The 13,923-nt window shown below is 40.6% G+C and overlaps 1 protein-coding gene across 1 annotated transcript; it reads left to right on the top strand.

Moving 5' to 3' along the window:
* Window positions 1-307: 307 nt before the first annotated feature.
* On the top strand, window positions 308-13,142 carry LOC140065614 (acidic phospholipase A2 Cc1-PLA2-like). Its single transcript, XM_072113199.1, has 5 exons — window positions 308-390; window positions 1,584-1,653; window positions 4,041-4,185; window positions 10,062-10,168; window positions 12,899-13,142. The coding sequence occupies exons 1-5, from the start codon at window positions 382-384 to the stop codon at window positions 13,042-13,044; spliced, it is 477 nt and encodes a 158-aa protein (XP_071969300.1). The 5' UTR covers window positions 308-381; the 3' UTR covers window positions 13,045-13,142.
* The last annotated feature ends 781 nt before the right edge of the window (window positions 13,143-13,923 follow it).

Raw genomic sequence — 13,923 nt, 5'->3', positions numbered from 1 at the left:
CCAGTGATTCATCACTGACATCATAGCCAAGAATGACTAGTTTATAGGGAGTTTCTAGAATCTCAGATTTTACATATGGATTTGCTCATCTGTTACTATGGTGAAAGTAGCCATGGATATCATTTTAGGCAGACTTCAGCGTGACCAATCCCGTAAGATTGAGGTTCTGAAATGTTATTGGAGAAATCTGACTTGAAATGTTGGTTAATAAGAAATACCATAGTCAGGGCGAGCCATGGTGTGTGATTGGAGTGTCAGAAGATTTACATAGTAATAATGAACATTGCTTAGGAGAAAACAAATACATCTTCAGTATAAACACCAGAGCCTGGATGTGTTTTTTTACTCCCTAAGCTTGAAGCCGTACAGGACAGGAGGAATATGTCTCAGGTGAGCTTACCTGTAGTATCTAAGGGGTAAGGGAAGGGGGACACTATAAGGAGCTTCATCAGTCCCATTGATTGTCTATGCTTGACTGCCTCTATATTTAAACAAAGGGACACAAGACCTCAATTCTAATTATACTTAGATTAACCCTTCCAAATATTTTACTGTCACTCCTGTTTATAAATTTTGATAGAGAAAAAGAAACACCCAGATAAAGCAGCACTAATACCAGTGTAAAGGGGGTATACAGACAGTGGCAAAATGACTGATATACAGACACCTGAGGATTACGGAACATTCCCAGGATTGAGGTTGAAGATTCAGGATCGGGTACAGCTTCAGGGTTCAGGATCAGGTTAGGGTTCATGGTTCCAGGTGAGACATTATACAGGGTTATAAATCAGGCTGGGGATCAGATCCAAAAATATCCAGGCTCAGGTACAGGTTTCGGGTTCCAGCTCAGGTTGGGGTTCAGTGTTCCGGATTAGACAAGATACAGGGTTCTGGATCAGTTGGGGTTCAAGTACACATTCAGGGTTCCAGATCAGGCTGGGCAGGCTGGCAGTGTACTGGATCAGGTTGGATACAGTCTTAGGTGCAGGTTTCAGGATATGTGTGTCAGTGGTACTACATATCATAGGAGAAAGTATAACCAGCCCTGAGTGAACTGAGGATTGGATATTCAAGGTGTTTCTGGATGCCATTCTTGCAGCTGAATGACTCAGATATCCATCAATCAATCAACCCACAACTGGAAACCCCCAGCTCAGAAAAAAGATTAAACCATCCAGCTTTCCACAAAACACACATCCAGCTCAGCCAGGGGAATCAGCTCTGCAAGGCAGCCGTCAATCACAGCTCCAGCACAGCTCCTGCATGTGCTTAACAAGCTCAGAACTCTGCAGCCAGAATCCATTCAGAGGGATCTGACACAAAAAATTATCAATATTCGACACAATAATGAAATCTTTAAAAAGTCACAAGTAATGATATAAAAAAATATATATAATATAAATATATATTAGCTTAAAAAGTCACAAGTAAAGCATTTGTGGGTTACCTGTCTTTGGGTGTGAAGATGCAAAATGCAAAATCTTTAAGTTTTCATAGAGTCTCAGGTGAGCCATCCTGTCTAAAGAACAACTATCTATATCAAGTGCAACATAGGAACATTGTGATATCTGCTGTATTTACAGATCTTCTCCTCCTGTGTACTGCCCATCTGTTTGTGCACAATGTTCTCCTGTCTGCTGCTCCTCAGTCCAGGTAAGTCCTAATGTTATCTATATCCATTCTGTATCATATATGTGACATCACTTATGAGACTTATAAGACACGGAGACATCTATAATACAGCTAGAATCTGGCTCAGCAGAAGAATTGAGAATTGGAAATTTTCATTTAAAATGAAATTCTTCACTATTCATAAAATCACCACAATGCATTTCGGGGTCTGGAGTGACCCCTTTCTTCAGTGGATTGGTTGGTCAGCTAATTAGGGATAGGTGTGCACAATTACACCCAGTGCAGCAAGGGGAAGTTCCAGACAACAAAACAAGTTGTGGTGAATTAATGAATAATAAGGAATTCCATTTTATATGAAAATTTCCTGTGTCCATCTGACCTCAATTCTTCTTCTAATCCATCTCCAGTCGGTGTGGCTCCCCAGGTTTGTGGACCGCTTCTAAGCAGAACCCACCAAAAACAACAACCTCACCTACACCTCACTTAGTGAGTACTAAGTGTTAACAGCTTCCCTGCTATGAAGATAGAGGCCCACAGTCATAAAAGCCTCTGTAACAGTTTTTGTCTTACTTTTGTCTGTTCTTTTTAGAACTTTCATGTATTTCATCCGTGACACAAATTTGTTTCATGGCTGCACTATACCCGACCCAGCACAAAAATGTGCACTGAAAGGGGTGTTCCGGTGCACAGTCGGACCGTGCGCCACATTTATCATGCAAGGTACAACAGAATTGTGTCGCCCGCTCTATATTAAAGGAACACCAAACAAAAGTTGACAAAAAAGGTCCAACAAAGGACCTAAACGTAGTCTAAAATGTAAACTTTATTACTATGTATGTATCAAATATTTAGCACCTCTGAATAAACTACTGACAACTTAAAAAAATCTCTAAAGCTCTAATGACATTGGGGCACATTTACTTACCCATTTCTGCCGAGTTCACGAAACTGCATTGTCCGACGAGAATGCACTGTGCCGCAGAGTTCACCTTCTTCTTCCTGGTGGCGCAAATCCTGGGGTAGTCACAGGGGTTGGGCTTTGGTTTGTATGCATTTCAAAAACAACATGTGTCTGTACTGCAGGCTGCCTCCATCTTTGTGCTCCTGTACAGCTTGTCCCTCACCCACTGATGTCATATCATCAGGCAGATTTGCACTGCAGGCGTCAGGGGCTTCTTCAACCTGTCTTTAGTGAAAATGAGGTCCCCGTGACAGGTTCCCTTTAAGCAAATCAGTGACTGTTATGGTCAATTGTCATAACTGATAGAATGCAGTGAGATTAGGGATAATTGTGTAATGAAACCTCCCTTATAGAGGAGAGTCATTTGTGATTGCTCTCAGGGAATATTTCCAGTACCTTATGGAATGTGACAGAAGCAAAACTGTCCATCTATTTGTAAATATCTGATCCTGTGTACAGACAAGTATCACTGTGACATATAACTGCTACTTCTCCTGTAGCTGAGCATTAGTGCCCTCTGGTGGATATTTATAATAAAGACGCTACTATCAAGGTGTAGCACAGCTCATCCCCACACTGCACCCTGCAAAGTATGTAATAGACAATGGGGCAGATTTACTTACCCGGTCCATTCGCGATCCAGCGGCGCGTTCTCTGCGGTGGATTCGGGTCCGGCCGGGATTCACTAAGGTAGTTCCTCCGACGTCCACCAGGTGGCGCTGCTGCGCTGAAAAGCATCGGAACGCACAGGAATTCACCAAGCCGGACCAAGTGAAGGTAAGCGACAATTTATTTTTTTTTAAATGCAGCGGTTTTTCCGAATCCGTCGGGTTTTCGTTCGGCCACGCTCCCCGATTTCCGTCGCGTGCATGCCGGCGCCGATGCGCCACAATCCGATTGCGTGCGCCAAAAACCCGGGGCAATTCAGGGGAAATCGGCGCAAATCGGAAATATTCGGGTAACGCGTCGGGAAAACGCGAATCGGGCCCTTATTAAATAACCCCCAATGTCCTTAGAGATGTAGTTGCCAGTAATTTATTGATAGATAGGTGCTAAATATTGTATACATAGATAGTAATAAAGGCTACTAAGGGCTTCAGTGAGGTCCTTTGTTGGACCTTTTTTGTAAATAACATTTGTGAATCTATGGACCCAGTCTGGTGTTTAGTCCACAATTTCATAGCTACCAAAAAAAGTTGGTGCACTCTGTCGGGGCAGTGCAAGGGGTACCAGATTCATGAAGAACGTGCGAAAGAAATCCTGAATCTGGCGCCCCCTGCACACTACACAGAACACTGCACATAGTACACACTGCACGGTTTTTGATAAATGTGGGGTCTATGTAAATAAACTCCATTGATCTCTTTACCGCTGAAGCAGAATCTGTGAGGCTCAATAACAAATAAAAGAGGTCACTAGAAGATGGTTTCTGCTGTTTCTATTCTAGTGATATATGGAGAACAATTGAATTACCTAAAAGATTTCAATACTATGGTGTTTGAGGTTTTGAACAGACGGGTATCCGACTTTAATTTCTATGGCTGCCAATGTGGATTTGGTTTTGGACGTCAGATAGTGGATGGAATTGACAGGTAAGTGGCCAATGTCCGCTAATACGTGCTGAGAATTATTTCCATATACAGTATGTCATACACATGTATCAGAGCAAACTAGGGACACATGTATGTAAACCAATACATAACATTCAGTATAACCACTGTATGTAGAATTAATTTAAAAGCTAATACCTGCAGTCCCATGTAAAACCACAGATAATACAAAGTCAACTCTCTGAGTACAAATCATGAAGTAGATATTTCCTGAAGTCCCATGTAACACCACACATAACACAGTGATATCTCTCTGAGTACAGATCATGTAGTAGATGTGACCTGCAGTCCTATGTAACACCACAGATAACACAGTGATATCTCTCTGAGTACAGATCATGTAGTAGATGTGTCCTGCAGTCCTATGTAACACCACAGATAACACAGTGATATCTCTCTGAGTACAGATCATGTAGTAGATGTGACCTGCAGTCCTATGTAACACCACAGATAACACAGTGATATCTCTCTGAGTACAGATCATGTAGTAGATGTGACCTGCAGTCCTATGTAACACCACAGATAACACAGTGATATCTCTCTGAGTACAGATCATGTAGTAGATGTGACCTGCAGTCCTATGTAACACCACAGATAACACAGTGATATCTCTCTGAGTACAGAACATGTAGTAGATGTGACCTGCAGTCCTATGTAACACCACCGATAACACAGTGATATCTCTCTGAGTACAGATCATGTAGTAGATGTGACCTGCAGTCCTATGTAACACCACAGATAACACAGTGATATCTCTCTGAGTACAGATCATGTAGTAGATGTGACCTGCAGTCCTATGTAACACCACCGATAACACAGTGATATCTCTCTGAGTACAGATCATGTAGTAGATGTAACCTGCAGTCCTATGTAACACCACAGATAACACAGTGATATCTCTGAGTACAGATCATGTAGTAGATGTGACCTGCAGTCCTATGTAACACCACAGATAACACAGTGATATCTCTGAGTACAGATCATATAGTAGATGTGTCCTGCAGTCCTATGTAACACCACAGATAACACAGTGATATCTATCTGAGTACAGATTATGTAGTAGATGTGTCCTGCAGTCCTATGTAACACCACAGATAACACAGTGATATCTCTGAGTACAGATCATGTAATAGATGTGTCCTGCAGTCCTATGTAACAGCACAGATAACAGTGATAACACTATGAGTAAAGATCATGTAGTATATGTGTCCTGCAGTCCTATGTAACACCACAGATAACACAGTGATATCTCTCTGAGTACAGATCATGTAGTAGATGTGACCTGCAGTCCTATGTAACACCACAGATAACACAGTGATATCTCTGAGTACAGATCATTTAGTAGATGTGACCTGCAGTCCTATGTAACACCACAGATAACACAGTGATATCTCCGAGTACAGATCATGTAGTAGATGTGTCCTGCAGTCCTATGTAACACCACAGATAACACAGTGATATCTCTGAGTACAGATCATGTAGTAGATGTGACCTGCAGTCCTATGTAACACCACAGATAACACAGTGATATCTCTCTGAGTACAGATCATGTAGTAGATGTGTCCTGCAGTCCTATGTAACACCACAGATAACACAGTGATATCTATCTGAGTACAGATCATTTAGTAGATGTGTCCTGCAGTCTCATGTAACATCACAGATAACACAGTGATATCTCTCTGAGTACAGATCATGTAGTAGATGTGTCCTGCAGTCCTATGTAACACCACAGATAACACAGTGATATCTCTCTCAGTACAGATCATGTAGTAGATGTGTCCTGCAGTCCTATGTAACACCACAGATAACACAGTGATATCTCTGAGTACAGATCATGTAGTAGATGTGTCCTGCAGTCCTATGTAACACCACAGATAACACAGTGATATCTCTGAGTACACATTTAGTAGATGTGCCCTGCAGTCCTATGTAACACCGCAGATAACACAGTGATATCTCTGAGTACAGATCATGTAGTAGATATTTCCTGAAGTCCCATGTAACACCACAGATAACACAGTGATATCTCTCTGAGTACAGATCATGTAGTAGATGTGTCCTGCAGTCCTATGTAATAGTACAGATAACACAGTGATAACTCTATGAGTACAGATCATGTAGTAGATGTGTCCTGCAGTCCTATGTAACACCACAGATAACACAGTGATATCTCTCTGAGTACAGATCATGTAGTAGATGTGTCCTGCAGTCCTATGTAATAGTACAGATAACACAGTGATAACTCTATGAGTACAGATCATGTAGTAGATGTGTCCTGCAGTCCTATGTAACACCACAGATAACACAGTGATATCACTGAGTACAGATCATGTAGTAGATGTGACCTGCAGTCCTATGTAACACCACCGATAACACAGTGATATCTCTCTGAGTACAGATCATGTAGTAGATGTGACCTGCAGTCCTATGTAACACCACAGATAACACAGTGATATCTCTCTGAGTACAGATCATGTAGTAGATGTGACCTGCAGTCCTATGTAACACCACCGATAACACAGTGATATCTCTCTGAGTACAGATCATGTAGTAGATGTAACCTGCAGTCCTATGTAACACCACAGATAACACAGTGATATCTCTCTGAGTACAGATCATGTAGTAGATGTGTCCTGCAGTCCTATGTAATAGTACAGATAACACAGTGATAACTCTATGAGTACAGATCATGTAGTAGATGTGTCCTGCAGTCCTATGTAACACCACAGATAACACAGTGATATCACTGAGTACAGATCATGTAGTAGATGTGACCTGCAGTCCTATGTAACACCACCGATAACACAGTGATATCTCTCTGAGTACAGATCATGTAGTAGATGTGACCTGCAGTCCTATGTAACACCACAGATAACACAGTGATATCTCTCTGAGTACAGATCATGTAGTAGATGTGACCTGCAGTCCTATGTAACACCACCGATAACACAGTGATATCTCTCTGAGTACAGATCATGTAGTAGATGTAACCTGCAGTCCTATGTAACACCACAGATAACACAGTGATATCTCTGAGTACAGATCATGTAGTAGATGTGACCTGCAGTCCTATGTAACACCACAGATAACACAGTGATATCTCTGAGTACAGATCATGTAGTAGATGTGACCTGCAGTCCTATGTAACACCACAGATAACACAGTGATATCTCTGAGTACAGATCATGTAGTAGATGTGTCCTGCAGTCCTATGTAACACCACAGATAACACAGTGATATCTCTGAGTACAGATCATGTAGTAGATGTGTCCTGCAGTCCTATGTAACACCACAGATAACACAGTGATATCTCTGAGTACAGATCATGTAGTAGATGTGACCTGCAGTCCTATGTAACACCACAGATAACACAGTGATATCTCTGAGTACAGATCATATAGTAGATGTGTCCTGCAGTCCTATGTAACACCACAGATAACACAGTGATATCTATCTGAGTACAGATCATGTAGTAGATGTGACCTGCAGTCCTATGTAACACCACAGATTACACAGTGATATCTCTGAGTACAGATCATGTAATAGATGTGTCCTGCAGTCCTATGTAACAGCACAGATAACAGTGATAACACTATGAGTAAAGATCATGTAGTATATGTGTCCTGCAGTCCTATGTAACACCACAGATAACACAATGATATCTCTGAGTACAGATCATGTAGTAGATGTGTCCTGCAGTCCTATGTAACACCACAGATAACACAGTGATATCTCTCTGAGTACAGATCATGTAGTAGATGTGACCTGCAGTCCTATGTAACACCACAGATAACACAGTGATATCTCTGAGTACAGATCATGTAGTAGATGTGTCCTGCAGTCCTATGTAACACCACAGATAACACAGTGATATCTCTGAGTACAGATCATGTAGTAGATGTGTCCTGCAGTCCTATGTAATAGTACAGATAACACAGTGATAACTCTATGAGTACAGATCATGTAGTAGATGTGTCCTGCAGTCCTATGTAACACCACAGATAACACAGTGATATCACTGAGTACAGATCATGTAGTAGATGTGACCTGCAGTCCTATGTAACACCACCGATAACACAGTGATATCTCTCTGAGTACAGATCATGTAGTAGATGTGACCTGCAGTCCTATGTAACACCACAGATAACACAGTGATATCTCTCTGAGTACAGATCATGTAGTAGATGTGACCTGCAGTCCTATGTAACACCACCGATAACACAGTGATATCTCTCTGAGTACAGATCATGTAGTAGATGTAACCTGCAGTCCTATGTAACACCACAGATAACACAGTGATATCTCTGAGTACAGATCATGTAGTAGATGTGACCTGCAGTCCTATGTAACACCACAGATAACACAGTGATATCTCTGAGTACAGATCATATAGTAGATGTGTCCTGCAGTCCTATGTAACACCACAGATAACACAGTGATATCTATCTGAGTACAGATCATGTAGTAGATGTGACCTGCAGTCCTATGTAACACCACAGATTACACAGTGATATCTCTGAGTACAGATCATGTAATAGATGTGTCCTGCAGTCCTATGTAACAGCACAGATAACAGTGATAACACTATGAGTAAAGATCATGTAGTATATGTGTCCTGCAGTCCTATGTAACACCACAGATAACACAATGATATCTCTGAGTACAGATCATGTAGTAGATGTGTCCTGCAGTCCTATGTAACACCACAGATAACACAGTGATATCTCTCTGAGTACAGATCATGTAGTAGATGTGACCTGCAGTCCTATGTAACACCACAGATAACACAGTGATATCTCTGAGTACAGATCATTTAGTAGATGTGACCTGCAGTCCTATGTAACACCACAGATAACACAGTGATATCTCCGAGTACAGATCATGTAGTAGATGTGTCCTGCAGTCCTATGTAACACCACATATAACACAGTGATATCTCTCTGAGTACAGATCATGTAGTAGATGTGTCCTGCAGTCCTATGTAACACCACAGATAACACAGTGATATCTATCTGAGTACAGATCATTTAGTAGATGTGTCCTGCAGTCCTATGTAACACCACACATAACACAGTGATATCTATCTGAGTACAGATCATTTAGTAGATGTGTCCTGCAGTCTCATGTAACATCACAGATAACAATGTGATAACAATGTGATAACTCTCTGAGTACACATTTAGTAGATGTGCCCTGCAGTCCTATGTAACACCGCAGATAACACAGTGATATCTCTGAGTACAGATCATGTAGTAGATATTTCCTGAAGTCCCATGTAACACCACAGATAACACAGTGATATCTCTCTGAGTACAGATCATGTAGTAGATGTGTCCTGCAGTCCTATGTAACACCACAGATAACACAGTGATATCTCTCTGAGTACAGATCATGTAGTAGATGTGTCCTGCAGTCCTATGTAATAGTACAGATAACACAGTGATAACTCTATGAGTACAGATCATGTAGTAGATGTGTCCTGCAGTCCTATGTAACACCACAGATAACACAGTGATATCACTGAGTACAGATCATGTAGTAGATGTGTCCTGCAGTCCTATGTAACACCACAGATAACACAGTGATATCTCTCTGAGTACAGATCATGTAGTAGATGTGTCCTGCAGTCCTATGTAACACCATAGATAACAATGTGCTAACTCTCTGAGTACAGATCATTTAGTAGATGTGTCCTGCAGTCCCATGTAACATCACAGATAACAATGTGATAACAATGTGCACATAATGCAGGGTGAAGTGCCACTAGTAAAGTTAATAAAGCTGAGAAGTGGTAGAATGTAGATGCAGTCCTATGTAACAGGTCACATGTGATGACTTCTCTCTTATCCCTCCCTCAGGTGCTGTTATGAGCTGCGCTGCTGCATAACACCATTCAGAACAGATAAATGTAAACCAGAAAAAGTGTCTTTCTATTACACGTACAGGAATGGGACCATCACTTGCTGTAAGTCTGGTGTTTTCAATATGCCAAATATACACACACACACATATGGTCGGATTATAGGATGGGCTCTGGGGGCGCGCACCCCGGGGCCCCCACCACTTTACAGTTACACTTTAAGGTAAAAGATATAATGATTTTACCAAATTATTATATGCGGTTCCCAACTTATATGCCAACTTTTTGCTGTTCACCCTTTTCTTTCCAAAGTTATGGCTTTTTCTGTTCTGAAAGTGTTTGACAAAAATCTTTCTCACTAAAGGTGAAGTGGGCGGAGACTAATTTCTGTCAGTCTATGCCCTCAAGCTGAGGCTAGTTAGCTTTCCCACAGATCCCATGATGCCTTGTGTTCTCTCTCAAAGTAATTTAGCATTAAATCCATTTCGTTTCCCACAAGTAAATCCAGTGAACACTGCACAGTGCACATACATGGTGTATATGGTGTCCAGCCTGGCAGTTTCCATCACGTGGAGGAGCAGGGCACATGTAATAAGTGGTAGAAATAATTAGTAAACCAGTTACATGCAGTCTATAGCCTGTGCTGTGTGAGCAGCATGAGGTGCAGAGACAGACAGAGAGAGTTCTGTAGAATCACAGACTGAGATGAAGGGACTAATAAGGAACAGGGGAGATCTTGTACCTCAGTATTCTATGCAGAAGACATCTGTATCCACAGTCTTGGAACACATCCAAAATGTGCTCTGCTACATACAGAGAGAGAGAGAGAGAGTTCTGTCACATGACATCCTCCTATGTGAGCAAGGAAGAGCAGCTCCTCCCCTTCCAGGATCCTGTAGAATTTGTAGAGCTTGTTTATAATATGGACTTTCCAGGGCTTTTCAGCAGAGGGAGGTGAAGCAGCTCCAGCAGCTCTCAGATAATCTAATAGCAAAGAAACTGCTGCTTATAGGTAACAAATATAAAAGGCAAATTTGTTTTGCATCCCAAGAGCTATTGATGGAACAAAATGTGGAAAACAAAAAACCTTTACAGTTTCTCTTTAAAGGGGCCCCCACCAGAATGTACAGCTCGGGCTCCTCGGGCGGTGTTTAATATTATAGGGGACTGTAAACATTTATTAAAGGGAGCTGTATATAGTCATTATAGGGGGCTGTATATAGTTATTATAGGGGACTTTATATAGTTATTATAAGGGGCAGTATATAGTTTTTATAGGAGGCTGTATATAGTTATAGGGGGCAGTATATAGTTATTATAGAGAACTGTGTATAGTTATTATAAGGGGGCTGTATATAGTTATTATAGGGAGGCCGTATATAGTTATTAGAGAGGACTATATATAGTTATTATAGGTGACTATATATAGTTATTATAGCGAGTTGTATATAGTTATTATAGGGGGAAGTATATAGTTATAGGGAGCTGTATATAGTTATTATAGGGGGCTGTATTTATTTATATTATGAGGCTGTATATAGTTATTACAGGGGGTTGTATATAGTTATTATTGGGGCTGTATATAGTTATAATATGAGGCTGTATATAGTTATTATAGGGGACTATATAAAGTTATTATAAGGGGACTGTATATAGTTATTATAGGGGGCTGTAATAGTTATTATAGGGAGCTGTATATAGTTATTATAGGGGTGCATATAGTTATTATAAGGGGGCTGTATATAGTTATTATAGGAGGCTGTATATAGTTATTATAGGAGGCTGTATATAGTTATTATAGGAGGCTGTATATAGTTATTATAGTGAGCCTGTATATAGTTATTTTAGAGGGCCTGTATATAGTTATTATAGGGAGCTGTATATAGTTATTATAGAGAACCTGTATATAGTTATTATAGAGGGGCTGTATATAGGTTTTATAGGGGGCTGTATATAGTTATTATAGGAGGCTGTATATAGTTATTATAGTGAGCCTGTATATAGTTATTATAGAGAGCCTGTATATAGTTATTTTAGAGGGCCTGTATATAGTTATTATAGGGAGCTGTATATAGTTATTATAGAGAACCTGTATATAGTTATTATAGAGGGGCTGTATATAGGTTTTATAGGGGGCTGTATATAGTTATTATAGGAGGCTGTATATAGTTATTATAGTGAGCCTGTATATAGTTATTATAGAGAGCCTGTATATAGTTATTTTAGAGGGCCTGTATATAGTTATTATAGGGAGCTGTATATAGTTATTATAGAGAACCTGTATATAGTTATTATAGAGGGGCTGTATATAGGTTTTATAGGGGGCTGTATATAGTTATTATAGAGGGGCTCTATATAGTTGTTACAGGGAACTGGATACATATTTATTGCTGGGGGAGATATTTATATATGTATTACTGCGGTCCGTATATATTTATTACTAGCAACATTTACTTTAATGAAAAAAATCACCCTTAATCCGGCCCTGCACATACACATATCTAATATATAACCATAGCTGGAATATTCTGTAAGTTATACACATCACACAGATAGCACTGCTTGGATATAAGATGTTTATCTATAGGAGTCATGATTTTTCATTCTGGATAGAAACCAGTCATTTATTAGAAACAAATTTTAGAGAGGGGCAGATTTACCATTCCAGCCTTTAATAATCCTTCTGTCGGTATTACAGGGATTGTCGGGGGATTTTTACATTTGTGTAAAAAAATAAAATGTATTGATCCTGGTCAACCCCTTTAAGAGCTGTTTGTCCCATGTGCCTCTGGTGCTGATGCTCCATGGATTGTGATGTTTCTGTTTTCCCCTCAGATGATGAGGACGAGTCCGGCTGTGCCAGGAAAAGCTGTGAGTGTGCGCGGGAAGCAGTGTTATGTTTCATGGGCCAAAACTTCTCAAACCTGAATGCAAAATACTTTTTTCTAGCCTTGTGTGGCCGGGGACGTCTACCCTGCTGAATCTGTATCTATCACCCTGATGCCTCCTCCATAAGAGCTCTGTACCGGGGCTGATATGGACAATATCATCCTTTATACTATTCCCTGTAATAAAGAAAATCTCCACATAATGGGAATCCTTGCATCAATTTCTTGTGCTGTTAAGTCACTTTATTCAACTTTGTATTCAGTAAAAGGGATTCTGTGTACATATTACATTTAGAGATGAACACCCCCTGGCCATGGCTATGATGGTTGGGGGAGGGAGGGGGCAATCATAGCCATGGCTAGTAGCTTAGGGCGTTCATTTGGGAGGCTGAACCCAAAACGTGACATCAGTGCCCGCTTATCTGTGATTACATTACATCGCCTACTTGTGCCGGCGCTGAAACAGAACCGAAATTCTAATTTCGGGTACAAGATAAGTGAGTGGCCTGAAAGAGGGAGGAGTGAACATGGAGAGCAGCCACATGATTGGCCCGATGTTCGAGGTGCAACTGTCCTTATATGGAGAAACTCCCAAAGTATAAATTCTCTGGATAATAGGGATACAAACCAAACAGTTCCATCCTTTCGCCATAACCTCTCATGGCCACCACTGAGTGTATAATTCTCTCTCCATCTGGATACAGGATGATACAGGTATAATTTTCATAGTGTTTCCAACTGGATGTGATGGAGGAAAAAAGGAACATTTCTATGAGGCGTTCAGTGTATATGCCAGGAGCCGCGGAAAGTATCCAAAAATCGCCATTTTATTTATTTATTAGGGGGGGGGGGGAGGGGTTATCCTTTTCCTGTTAGTGATTCAGTACTGACACCATAGCCAAGAATGACACATTTTTAGTGAGATTCTAGAATCTCAAAATTTACATATCAATTTGCACATCTGTTACAACT

This window comes from Engystomops pustulosus, chromosome 6 (genome assembly GCF_040894005.1).
Source record: "Engystomops pustulosus chromosome 6, aEngPut4.maternal, whole genome shotgun sequence".
NCBI lineage: Eukaryota > Metazoa > Chordata > Amphibia > Anura > Leptodactylidae > Engystomops > Engystomops pustulosus.
Note: the sequence above shows the minus strand (reverse complement) of the source record. Positions and strands in the feature narration are given on the sequence as shown.